The sequence below is a fragment of the Diceros bicornis genome, chromosome 22 (genome assembly GCF_020826845.1).
Source record: "Diceros bicornis minor isolate mBicDic1 chromosome 22, mDicBic1.mat.cur, whole genome shotgun sequence".
NCBI lineage: Eukaryota > Metazoa > Chordata > Mammalia > Perissodactyla > Rhinocerotidae > Diceros > Diceros bicornis.
In genome coordinates this window covers 5,572,023-5,584,553 of record NC_080761.1, presented here as the reverse complement: position 1 = coordinate 5,584,553, position 12,531 = coordinate 5,572,023, and the positions used below count along the sequence as shown (strand labels likewise).

Genomic DNA, 12,531 nt, shown 5'->3' with positions numbered 1-12,531 from the left:
AGCTCCAAAATTCAATAAAATAAAGACTAGTTAAAAATGGGCAACAGGGCCAAATGTATTTTTTGTTTGTTTTTATTTTTAATTTTTTTCCAGTTTTACTGAGATATAATTGACATAACAGCATTTATTAGTTTAAGGTGTACAACGTAAAGATTTGATATATAGTGAGGTTTGTTTTTAAAGACGGCAGCCTAGGGGTGTTTGAAACATTGGGAATAGGATGGAGGTATTGAGAGGGAGAATATGTTGGCAAGAGAAAAGTGTTAAAATGAAACAAGATTCCAAATTAGTGGGAGGGGATGCTATTGGGGGGAATGCTTCTTTCCCGTTTCTGATGTTTCCTTTCTTGTGGATGGAGCTTAATTACTGTAACATTCCTGGTCACCTTACTTCTTCTACCCTAAGGGAGGTGGAGTGATTTATTCTGGTAAATTTGAGAAGAAGAAACTCGTTGTGCTCTGTTCAGCTCAGCTCCTCCCTTTTGCTTTTGGGCAGCAATTCTGACCACAGAGGGCTGTTCTCCTTCTCCAGGCCCTAAGTTTTACCTGGGGAGGATATCTCCTTTTCTGGGAGCTTTGACCTGATTTGGCATTGCTTGTGACCCTATGGGTAAATCTGTTGAATTATGGGATTCATTTTGCAGGTACCTTTGGTTCCCACACTATGGCTCCCACACTAAGCCATATTCTGCAGTTTAGCCTTCATCAGTAATAATGTTGATATTTTGCTCTGTGTCTACCATATCCTCATCTTATTTCTCAGTGTGTTCAGAAATTGCATAGGCAAGAAGAGTGCTATTTATTTGGCTTTCTCAGACCCCAAAAGCTGAGATGCAGGGGGAAGGAATTAGCTTTGGTGAGAAGGGGTATTGTTTCCTCTGAATCAGAAGGCAGTAGTTGTGAAGAACTAGAGATCCTTGAGGTATGATGGAGTTTCAGAGATTCAAAATCATCTCAGTAGGAGGCCAAATAATCAGCTGAGAGTGAGTCAGCAGGCATGAAATTGGAAAGTTAAAAGAAGAAAAGATTTAGAATTGCCTCTATGGGGCATATACTCAAGAATCCACTGAAGAGGACTAAAGGATTGCCAGTTAGGGACAAGCAGCGTGACCTTAACAGGCTTGGATGGATAGGGCTCTAAGGCAGCCTGTTCTCTGCCGCCAGGGACAGAAGTGGTGAAAACTACTGTACAGAATATATTTTATTCTTAAGTTACATTAATTTTCACAAGTAAATGAAAGAATATATTAGGGTTAGACAATGAATGTTTATTTCTATATCATTACAAATGCTAAACTATTCTTCAAATATGATAGTTTTGACAGCCACTAAGTTAACCCTTGTCTCAGTTGATTCACATTTTCCTCTTGTCTGTGTGTGTGTGTGTGTGTGTGTGTGTGTGTATATTCAGGGTTTTTTTGTTAAACAAGTTTTTCTCAAGAGCCCAGTCAATGAAATACTGCATGTTAGCAGCCCAGATACCAGCAGGATGAATTTTTAACATCTGTTGTTTCTCATTGCATAGATATAGCCAATGGCTTTATTGAAGGTTATTTTTCGTTACCTGACAAGTTCAGTCGCTGTCATGCAGAAAAGAAAATACCCTGGCTTATTCCCTTTGCCCATTGACTTTTCTAGGACCAATAGGAGTACCAGCTTCTCCATACAGTAATCTCAAACTGTTCTTTGTATCCCTGATTTCTCTCAATTCCTATTACTCTTAAAGTCAAAATATATATTACCACATGCAGTTTGGTGGTGGAGGGAGAGGGGAGCAGGGAAGGCTTTGGGAAGATGATTGCACTTGAGCTGGGTGTAGAGGGAAAGTAGAATTTGGCAGGTAGATATGGGAGGTGGGAGCCAGGAGCACTCCAGGTATGGCACACGGCTTAGTCCAAAAAACAAGGAGGCATGGTGTCAGGTCATCTTCAGGGAACAGTGTGTTGAGCAGGCCCTTTGGCTAGAGGACAGGGATGCAAAGGGAGTGTGGTCTCCACGACAGGAAAATAGCATGAAACCAGATTGTACAAGGCTGCAGGAAGGCAGATTTTTTTTTAGGCTAGGTGAGATTTTGATGAGGAAATAGCCTGTGGAGAAGTAGAAAATGAAAATTCAATAGGTTTGATTGCTGGAATGAGATTCCAGAAGGAAGGGAAAAAAGAGTCTAGTAGACAGGCCGATAAAGCAGGAAGGAAAGTGAGGAGGAGTTAAACAGAATAAAAATGGAGGGCTCAATTTTACTTGAAAAGTCAAGCAAGTAGTGTTTTGTAGTTGATAAAAGAATACCTCCTGATATTTAGAAAAAGAAAAATTATTTTTAACGTATCTACTCTGTCAGAGGTTTCTTTCTTTTCTCTTGCCATTTCTTTTTCATTTTTGGTAAAAGAATAATAATAAAAAATGAGTATACTCTGAAAGAAGTGAGATACACAGCAGGGACTGAAATAATTTCAAATAATTTTTCTTTTAGCTGGGTTGCTATTATAAATTAAGAATACATTTGATTCAGAACTTTTATGAAGAACTTGGGCATTTTATTACAACATTTGTTTCTATGTTTTAATTTCTCTCCTTTCTTTTATGGGTATTTGCATACTTTTTTTTTCCCCCCAATGAGAAGACCTTTTTGTTTGCCACAAGAAGGCTATTATCCAGAATGTTAATGGATTTTCAGCTATTAAGATGTAATGATATACCTTGAGTATTTAACTATAAATTTGAAAAATCTCCATGAACAATCTCAAAGGAATACTTAGAATGCACTCCTGGTAAATTGGCTCATTTTCCTGTAATTTACTGGAAGTGCTGATATGAGAGCAGTCCTAATGTGAAAAGTACATTAATCCCTGGAGTTACATTGTATATATTAAATTATTACTCTCAAAGAATAAAACATATGAGGCCATTTAGCCTTCATTCACATTTGTTACTTAGAATCACAGTAGAGAAACAGTCACTTTATCTTTTGATGCACAAACTTAGAAATGATACATTTAGTATCTTTTAAAACAAGAGGCACAGTGATGCTGTTTCGCTTTTGCATAATGATAATTCTTTTCCAAAACAAGGACTGTTCTAGTTAGGAACAAGATTCTTCTGGCTTTGTGGAGGCCCCTTTCATTCCACTGGTAATTGAAATATTTTTAGAAACTCCTAATGCAGCTTTCTTTGATGTCAGTCAAAAAGATTAGTCTGCCTTGTAGCCATGAGCTTCCACCACAGTGGGGGATTATTTAAGGAGGTAGTCAACTTGCAGGAGCATTTAGAATCTTATTTGGAATTTTGTCTAATTGTGTTTTTCTTCTTTGCCAGGGGACTAAAAGTTGTGGAACCATAATTTGTGACACCAGGTGGTTTTTGATAAGCAGCCATTTATGATTTCAGAAGATTAAGGCAGATGGGAAGCCCCTTCTGAGATTTTAACAAAGCTCTTGAACAACAACCTACGCCATGGACATAAAGCTGGACCCTTCCCAAGATGACCTGCCTCTCATGGCCAATACCAGCCACACACTTGTGAAGCACTATGTACTGGATTTAGATGTGGATTTCAAAAGTCAAATCATTGAGGGCACCATTGTGCTTTTCTTTGAGTCTGGAAGCAGATTCAAGAAACAGAGTAGTTCCACCGAGGAAACCTGCCAATCAGAGTCAAATGAAGCCTGCAAGTTTAGGATGCCTGAAGCCTGCCATATTCCTGTGACAAATACAAGGACCTTCTCATCTAAAATGGGATATAATGATTTTACAGTCTGTGGCAAAGGTGAAAAAGATACTTCTGGTAAAGATGGTAACCATGACAACCGGGAACAGGCTTCTGGGATTTCTAGCTCAAAGTACTGCTGTGACACAGGGAATCATGAGAGTGAGGATTTTTTGCTAGTGTTGGACTGCTGTGATTTATCTGTGTTAAAGGTTGAGGAGGTGGATGTTGCTGCTGTGCCAGGTATTGAAAAATTTACGAAGTCTCCCAAGCTCACGGTTGTTTCTGAGGAGCTCAGGAATCAGATTATACATGAACTTGTGACTCTGCCTGCGGATCGTTGGAGGGAGCAGTTAGACTATTATGCTCGCTGCAGCCAGGCTCCTGGCTGTGGGGAACTCCTGTTTGACACTGACGCTTGGAGCTTACAGATCAGGAAGACAGGGGCTCAGACAGCTAGTGATTTTCCTCACGCCATAAGGATACGGTACAGAACCAAACCCCAGGGGCGATCAGTTACATGGACCTCAGACCAGAGTGGCAGGTAGGTTATCTCGGCCCTCTTTAGCCCTCTGCCTGTCAGTCTTGCATGCTGGGAGATGAGCCTTTGCAGGGATGCCCTCAGACAGGGGACCAACTCTGCAAAGATGCTCCCCTTTATTCTGTGGTATTACCCATCTAGCCTCAAATCCCTAGACCCACAGTGAAGCAGGTAGATTCCTAGGTGTACTGAACTCTTAATAGGATTATTTCCCTTAATTCAGGATGAAAAGATTACTTTCTTAAGACCCTGTATTTCTGAGTTAGGAGATTGAAAGGCAAGCCTAGTGATTAAATCCTGAGCCCAGCTCTCGGTTGAGATCTCTGCTAGCACCTTCCAGCGCTGTAGATGGGAGCAATGTGTGTCCCTGAGTGAATACTTTCTCAAAGCTCCCTCAGACTCCCCCTGAGGGAGTAAACTGCTGCTAAGTTGGGTGGGTGTGAAGCCTGGCGAAGTGCTTCCAAATAAAGCTGGCTCTGCTCCGTGACTTCCTTACTGTACCTGTCTCTTGGCAGCTCTGCCTCCTGGACTTTGTCAGTTGTCATTGTAATGTGAACCCCGAAAGTGCTGGGAAGACCTGTTTCTGAGGAGTGTGACAGACAGTCCTCTTGAATCCACAGTTGCTTCTTTGCTGTGATCCTTTGTATTTGACACAAGGGAGACTCCTGGGTTTTAGTGTGGGGAGAAGAAATTGAGGAGGTGGCGATTTCCAGGCAGCCAATCATTCTTTTCTTCTTGCCCTTTCTCCCACAGTTGTTCAGGATTTTTAGAATTTGTGAATTTTTAAATCAAACTTGATCGATTCCTCATTATTTTACCTATTTCTTTGTGCTAATATACTACAAATCAATACGGTAATGATGGCGGAGCTTGGCTGGAGGATAGCTGATCTCTGTGAGCTTGTTTTGACCGCCTTCTTTTATAGCATTGGACTCCCTTAATGGAGGCAGGGGTATCCCCAACCCACCCCCCAAAGCTCATTTTACATTTTTTTTAAAGCATCACTTCGACTTGGAGCTCTAATTATCCCATTCTTTGCCTCTAATCTTACCTCCTGCTCTGGTCTCCAGCCCTGCTCGGAATGAGTTCACTTCCTGTTTTATTTCTTCTAGAACCTGAGGAAGCCTTTGGGAAAATGCAGGATTGGTACAAACTTATGTCGGTACAAAAGTGTGGTGATTAATTTATTTATTGTATATTCTTGGGAGACCATGAGGGAAAGACACAGGTGTTCTTATTGTGTCTTCAGAATTTTTTGAAATTATTAAAGATGGGGTTTTCAGTAATATTTAACAATATACTGTCTCTGAATATTTAAGTCATAGTTTTTATACTCTCAGATATTTTACTTTTGAATTAGAATAATGGAGAAGAAGAAACTATTGACAGTGTTTGGAAGAAATACTCATTAATGGCCTCAAACGTGGCTTTCTTCTCAGTGCTTACTACAAAGAAAGATTAGACTTGTGAATTACATTACATGTAAAGTGTTGAGTAGGAATGAGTCATAGATACATGCTGATTTCCGTAAAGAAACGTAAGAGGTCCTTGGGCACATCTTGCTCCTGCAAAGGTTGACTTGGTGAATTTACTCTTGGTATCTCCTTTGCTGATAACTCAATAAAATGCATGTTCACGGCAGGAGTTTAAAATGTGTCCTTGGAAGTTTGCTGTTATATGTTAGTAAATAAATGGCATTTATGCAGTCTTACAAGGATAATAAATGTTGTTTTAAAAAGAAATCCTCAAAAGATTTCTTTCCCTTTTTTTCTTTTTTTAGGGGGAATTTTATTACAGTCAAGATAATCTTCCATGAATGGCCACCAAATTACTGTAAACTCTCCTGTATGCTTAAGAGTAAATTTAGGTGTATACTGATAACTGTTTGGATACTTTAAGGCTTTTAAAATACCCAAGGATCCCAGATTGCTAGACAGAAATATTTCCTTAGTGATATGAGTGAATAGTAATCATCAGTGTTACAGTGCTTTTTGAATGTAATTGTGTGAGAATATAAAATTTCACAATTGTATGAAAAATATATTTGGGTTATTATTTCCTCCAAGGCATAGAGTCTACATTTATTAAAACTAAAATCGTTGTTATATTTTTACCCTTGAATGGCAAAATACTATGGGTATACCTATCATAAAGTCTTAGTCCTGGATGAGAAACTTTTTATTGTTATTTTATAAGTAGGAAAATTAAATGAAGTTATTGGAAGCTCTTAGAAAAACCCGTGTCTCAGTTGTGGAAGGTAGCTGCTTTTCTTACTTTTCATCTTTACCATGTCCCTTATTGTATGCAAAGATTTCGAATACATTTAAAAAAATGAATTATATTAGCTTTCAATAAATTTCTATTTTTGCAGATATTAGAAACTTAAGAGAATCTCTAAATTGGTACCTTTCCTTTCAAGTTCCATCAGTGACTTCTCCCCTTCCAACCCTCACTCTACCCCTTGTCGAGAATAAAACTTAAGTTATTTTGTTTGATAATATATAGATAAATAATCATTTAGGAGGTCAGAGGATCCCAGGATGGAATGCAGAGTGTGACAAAGCAATCCAGCTGTGTTAAGAATGTATGAAACAACCTCCCTGAAAGGGTCAGGGAAAAGGTGCTGACCTAAGTAACTTTGGAAATGAGTGGAGGCTGTAAGACTAAAGGCAAAAAGAACTGTACATAAATACTGTACTGTAGTTGATAAGCTTGTTTCTCATGGGGGTATAGGTTAACAATTCTGGAACCACTATACATGTATACTAGAATTGAGCAATTAAGTGAATGGATGGCAGATTGTGGGAGCCAGGTTTCTTACTGTTGAAGTAGGAGGTTACACATAAGCAAGAGAAAGAGGCTAGGATGATCCATGTGGTAGTGGATTAGAGTTGGAGACATCACTATGAACTCATGTTTAGCTTAATATAGATATAGATAGTTGCGTATAGAAATAATTATAGATATGAGTGTTTCCAAGGCTTAGCATAAACATGTATATTTCCTTACTTATCAGCTGAGAAGGTTTAGAAGTAGTGAGCACACCCTAGGGCCTGGATCTTGGTTTCTAATACCATTCTACAATAACGGAACCGGGGCTTCTTGGAGAAATGGCTAGGACTGGGGCAGGAAGTGTACAAAATGAGCCTGGAGCATCTTGTAGTGCCTGAAAATAAGGAAATGCTCAAACAACAGCACCAACAACCTACAATTGTGGGTGTATGTCAAAGGTCCAAGGAGCCATCTGAAAGAACTCCTAATGGCCAAAGCTGAGCGAGAAAATGAAGAAAATAGTTTTGCATGATAACCCAAAGTATAAAATAAATATCCATGAGTCCATACTGATATAAATAAATGATTGAATAAATAAAGAAAGGGAGGAGAATGGACAAATCCATGGGGTAAAAGAAGTCCAAGTTATGTAGATAGTCTGTCGTCAAGGAGATGGAGCCAAACTCCTCACTCCTTAAGTATGGACTGCACATAGTGACTTCCTTCCAAAGAGGGAAAACCAAGTAACTTGACATTGGAGAAACCTGACAAACAGTTGTCAGGAGAAACCTGTTGTCAGTTGTCCAGTTGTCAGGAGAAACCTGACAAACCCCTTAGCAAGGAGATCAAAGTTAACATCAAAAGGGATGAGTCGTGTTGATAGTATGTACCTTTGGTATGATGTGATGAAAATGGAATCTTTGTGATCTTCCTCCCCAAAACCCATAACCCCAGTCTAACCAAGAGAAAAACATCAGATAAATCTCAATTGAGGGACAGTCAACAAAATACCTGACCAGTATTCCTCAAAACTCTCACGGTCAGCATAAACAAAGAGTCTTAACCTGTCACAGTCAAGAGAAGCCTAAGAACACATGATGATTAAAAGTAATGTAGTATCCTAGAACAGAAGAAGGACATTAGGAAAAATCTAAGGAAATCTGAATAAAATCTAGACTTTGGTTAATAATGTATCAGTATTGGTTTATCAATTGTGATAAATATACTAATGTAAGATGTATAATAGGGAAAACTGTGTATGGGGTTATATGGGAACTCAGTGTATTATCTTTGCACTCTTAAAAATAAATCTAAAACTGATGTAAAATGAAGTTTATTAAAAAAATAAACTTCAAACTTGGAAATAAGTCCCCATCTTTCTACCCTGAAATCCCCTTTTCGTAAGGGCTGTCCTCCATTGTTACCAAATGGCAACATTCTCTGGAGAAGAACTGAAAATATATTTGAAGCTATACAAGAGTATTTCCTTCAGTAATTGTCAATAATTTTTTATTCCCCATTATAATTCTAGTTTCAAAATAAAATATCGGGAAATATAAAAATTACATTTTCCTACCTTGGTGTCACCATTGTGACTTGAACCTAAATGCTCTTTCTTGCCTCTATCATTCAGACACTGGATTTTAGGTGACATTAAAAAACGACTGATGAAACAAACACATACCTAACAATCTGATACAACATGCTTCTTGGAAAAGATGTTTACTTTTGTGTGGTGTGTGAGTGTGTGTGCCCTTTAAAAATATTTTGATGAGAACAGACACAGGGTCCAGAAAGTGTAATGGTGTTCTTGCTAAGCTAGAAAGGAGGAAGACAATATCTTTTTGATTCTAGATCCTCAACATACTTAAGAAGAAAAAAACTTTTAAACATGGAAATCTTTATTCAACGTTTGTGTACTTTCTACATTTTCTTGCATTTTTTCCATTACACTGAATAAAATCTTATTTAAAACCAAAGCATTCTCTGGGGCCTGCCCAGTGGCTTAGTGGTTATGTGCGTGCACTCTGCTTTGGTGGCCCGGGGTTCACAGGTTCGGGTCTCGGGCGTGCACTCATGCGCCGCTTGTCAAGCCTTGCTGTGGCGGCATCCCATATAAAGTAGAGGAAGATGGGCATGGATGTTAGCCCAGGGCTAATCTTCCTCAGCAAAAAGAAGAAGATTGGCATCGGATGCTAGCTCAGGGCTAATCTTCCTCACAAAAACAAAAAAGAACAACACCACAAAAAAAACAAAAGCATTCTCTCTGGTAATCCGTTCCCTTTTCTCTTTGGATCATTATAATAGTTGTGGAACCAACCAAGTGGCCTAGGAGATCTGGGCTTATTAAGCTTATGATATCACTGAACATGAGTTGACTGGAGGGGAAATTCAGTTAAATATAGGAACTTTATTTTAAAAACTATAATTATCTGGATCATCATTAAAGATAAGGAAACTGGCTAGGAAAATACATTATAATTTAAAGTAATATTAAAATTTAAAATTTCCTAAATCACTATGATGTTTCTTTGTTTTAGATAAGACCAGGATGAAGTTTGCAAAATACTAAGGAGAACGACTTTTTTCTGTTATATTTATTGCTCAGCTATTGGACCAAGGAAGATGTAGACTTTTGGAGTATTTTTAGCTTGACATCAAAACCAGATGTTATAACATGTTTTCTTCCCTGCTGTAAGATAGTTCGTTGTTTTATATCTCACTTAAAGGGAAATTTTAAGATTAAAGGAATGAGCAGAAGATCTTTTGGAAGAGATTTTAGATCTAAGGGGAACATTTCTACAATTAATACCTTTTTTTTTTGTTTACTTGCTTCAAGAAACCAAAATAAAATTCATGAGAACCGAAGTGGAAATACGTTAATACATTAATTCTATAACATCATTGTATAATTGGAAAGGAAGAATTGATAATCCCAAACTTGAAAATATTTGGAAGGTTATTTTTTAGCCTGTTTTCCCCTTGCTGCACATCCTAGGTCTACCAGAAATGCTGGTCAAGCCATGGGAAAAAGACTATGATGGACTATCTTAATTTAAACAAGTAGTCAAAATAATCAACCAGACAAAATAAATGAATAAGCAAACATGAACAGAAAATAAGAAATCACAACGACCTACAGCCGAGAGCATGGTATCTTGAAAAGAACCTGGAAATTGAGAGCGGAGAGACCTGAGTACTTGTCAGAGCTGTGCTGCCTACTAGCTGTATGACTTCAGATAAGTCATTTTACATCTCTGGAGCTTAATTTTCTAGTATGTAAAATAAGAAGACTCCATCTGAGGATCTCCAACTGTTTTCCACATATAAAATCCTGTATTCACAAGGAGCTTCCAGATGAGAAGTGCTGTTTTGTACCCAAAACACCTCTGGTTAAAAGTGGTGAAGTTCTGCCTCAAACTCACTTTCCTTTAGTCCAGTCCATTTTGACTGTACACAAAATTTGTCTGAGTCAAAGTAGCATTCTTCATGGATCTGCCATTTGTTCAGTATGATTGATGAATCTTGGTTTTGGTAATTGTGCCATGAAGTAGAATATAATAAGGAAGGGTGTGTGTGTGTGTGTGTGTGTGTGTGCGTGTGTAGGGGAGAGAGAGAGTGAATCACAGTTGACACTTGCTGTTTTAGTGGTTTGGCTCCTGGTTGTTGTGGCACAAGAAGGCAAGAGGGTTGCTCACCTGCAGTGGAGACTGTAACTTGGGTTTAATGAGAACATAGAGTCATAAAAAAGATGAGGTGCAGGAAGGAGAACAAATGGAAAGGAATTAAAGGAGGCCTGAAGACTTTGTAACCCTGGGAACCTTATATAAGAATCTGACCCACTAAACTGTCACATCTGTGGTTCCCTGGCCTCCAGTGACCAGATCCATGCCTCATTGTGGAAAAACACCCCATCAAGTCATACCCATGACAATTGTGGGCTCATCACCTCCTACCCACTTGTCCTGAAGCAGGCTTCTCCCCAGTCACTGAAGGGTGATAACCAAGTCTCTGAAAATGGGTGATTTTATGGAAAGTAGTAGAACTTGAAACATTTTTTAAACTCAAAATAACCTCCGTTTCATCCTAACTACAAAAAGACAAGTGCATATAGTAGTCAACTGAAGAGAAAGAAAATATATGGTTTGAGTCAATCCCACAAGTTTTCCATTATAGATGGCTCCTCCTTAAGAAGACAGCAAGCACATTAGTGTTAGTTGACCTCCTGCCTTGAAAGGCATTGGTCTTAGTCCATTTGGGCTGCTATAACAAAATACCACAGACTGAATGGCTTATAAACAACAGAAATTTATTTCTCACAGTTCTGGAGGCTGCAAGTCCAAGATCAGTGTGCCAGCATGATCAGGTTCTGGTAAAGGCCCTCTTCTGGTGTCCTCATGTCGTGGAAGGGGCTGGGGAACTCTCTGAGTCCTCTTTTTTTTTTTTTTTTTATTGATGTCTTAATAGTTTATAACATTGTGAAATTTTGGTTGTACATTATTGTTTGTCAATCACGATATACATGTCTCCCTTCACCCCTTGTGCCCACCCCCTAACCCCCTTGCCCCTGGTAACCGCTATACAATTCTCTCTCTCCGTGTGTTGGTTTATATTCCACATATGAGTGAGATCATGTGGTGTTTGTCTTTCTCTCTCTGGCTTATTTCGCTTAACGTAATACCCTCCAGGTCCATCCATGTTGTTGCAAATGGGACGGCTTTGTCTTTTTTTATGGCTCTGTCAGTCCTATTGTATAAAGGCATTAATTTCATTCATGAGGGCCCTGCCCTCATGACCTAAGCACCTCCCAAAGGCCCTACGTCCTAATACCATCACATTGGGCATTAGGTTTTCAACATAAGACTTTGGGGGGGACATATTCAGATCATAGCAGCATAGTTCGTGTGTCTCATCCTGGTTTGATCACTCTGCGAACACACAAACATGTAACAAGAAGCTGAAGGAATTGTTATTCTGACAGATTCTTTCTTCCTCAATTTAGAAGTTCTTTAATGGCAGCAAAGAACTGCCTGCCTTGGGCCTGCCTCTCACCCTCTGTGTTACCCTGTTTTCTTTCTGATTTTCAGTTTCCTCCTCCCACTCCCACAACTCCTGTGTGGTTAACTGGGCTCCCCAAGGAGTCTCCCATGTGGATGTATCCCAGGGCATGTGAAATTAGCCCTGGCGTGAGAGTTTTCCTTTGTGTGCTGGAAGGAATTATTCAGTCTGGAAATAATGAAGTTATAAGCATCAGAGAATTTCAGGCTGGTGCTTGCACATCTATCCCATGAGCATTTTAGCAACATGGCTGAGGTGCAAGGCTGTGCATGTTGAGTAAACACAGCTGCATTTATTTCAGTGATTACACATCCAAACAACTGCAGGGCGTATTTATAAATGCACATAGATTTTTCTCCCCTCTTGGGGCAAGGGGGCAGGAAATCAGCCGTCCATATATTTCTCATTTGAATGTGTGCATGATGGGAGCCATCTTACTCTTGAGTCACCATGTAGAG

The 12,531-nt window shown here is 39.0% G+C and overlaps 1 protein-coding gene across 12 annotated transcripts in view; it reads left to right on the top strand.

Moving 5' to 3' along the window:
• AOPEP (aminopeptidase O (putative)) overlaps positions 1 to 12,531 on the top strand; it is a 514,798-nt gene that overhangs the window by 28,295 nt on the left and 473,972 nt on the right. For 10 of the 12 annotated variants that reach the window (XM_058565457.1, XM_058565455.1, XM_058565460.1 and 7 more), the window contains exon 2: positions 3,312 to 4,246. In XM_058565457.1, coding sequence (XP_058421440.1) covers positions 3,450 to 4,246 — 797 coding nt within the window. In that variant the 5' untranslated portion in view covers positions 3,312 to 3,449. Of the gene's footprint in view, positions 1 to 3,311; positions 4,247 to 10,611; positions 11,388 to 12,531 lie in introns of those variants that run through there. The other 2 variants (XM_058565466.1, XM_058565465.1) reach the window with 2 other exon arrangements.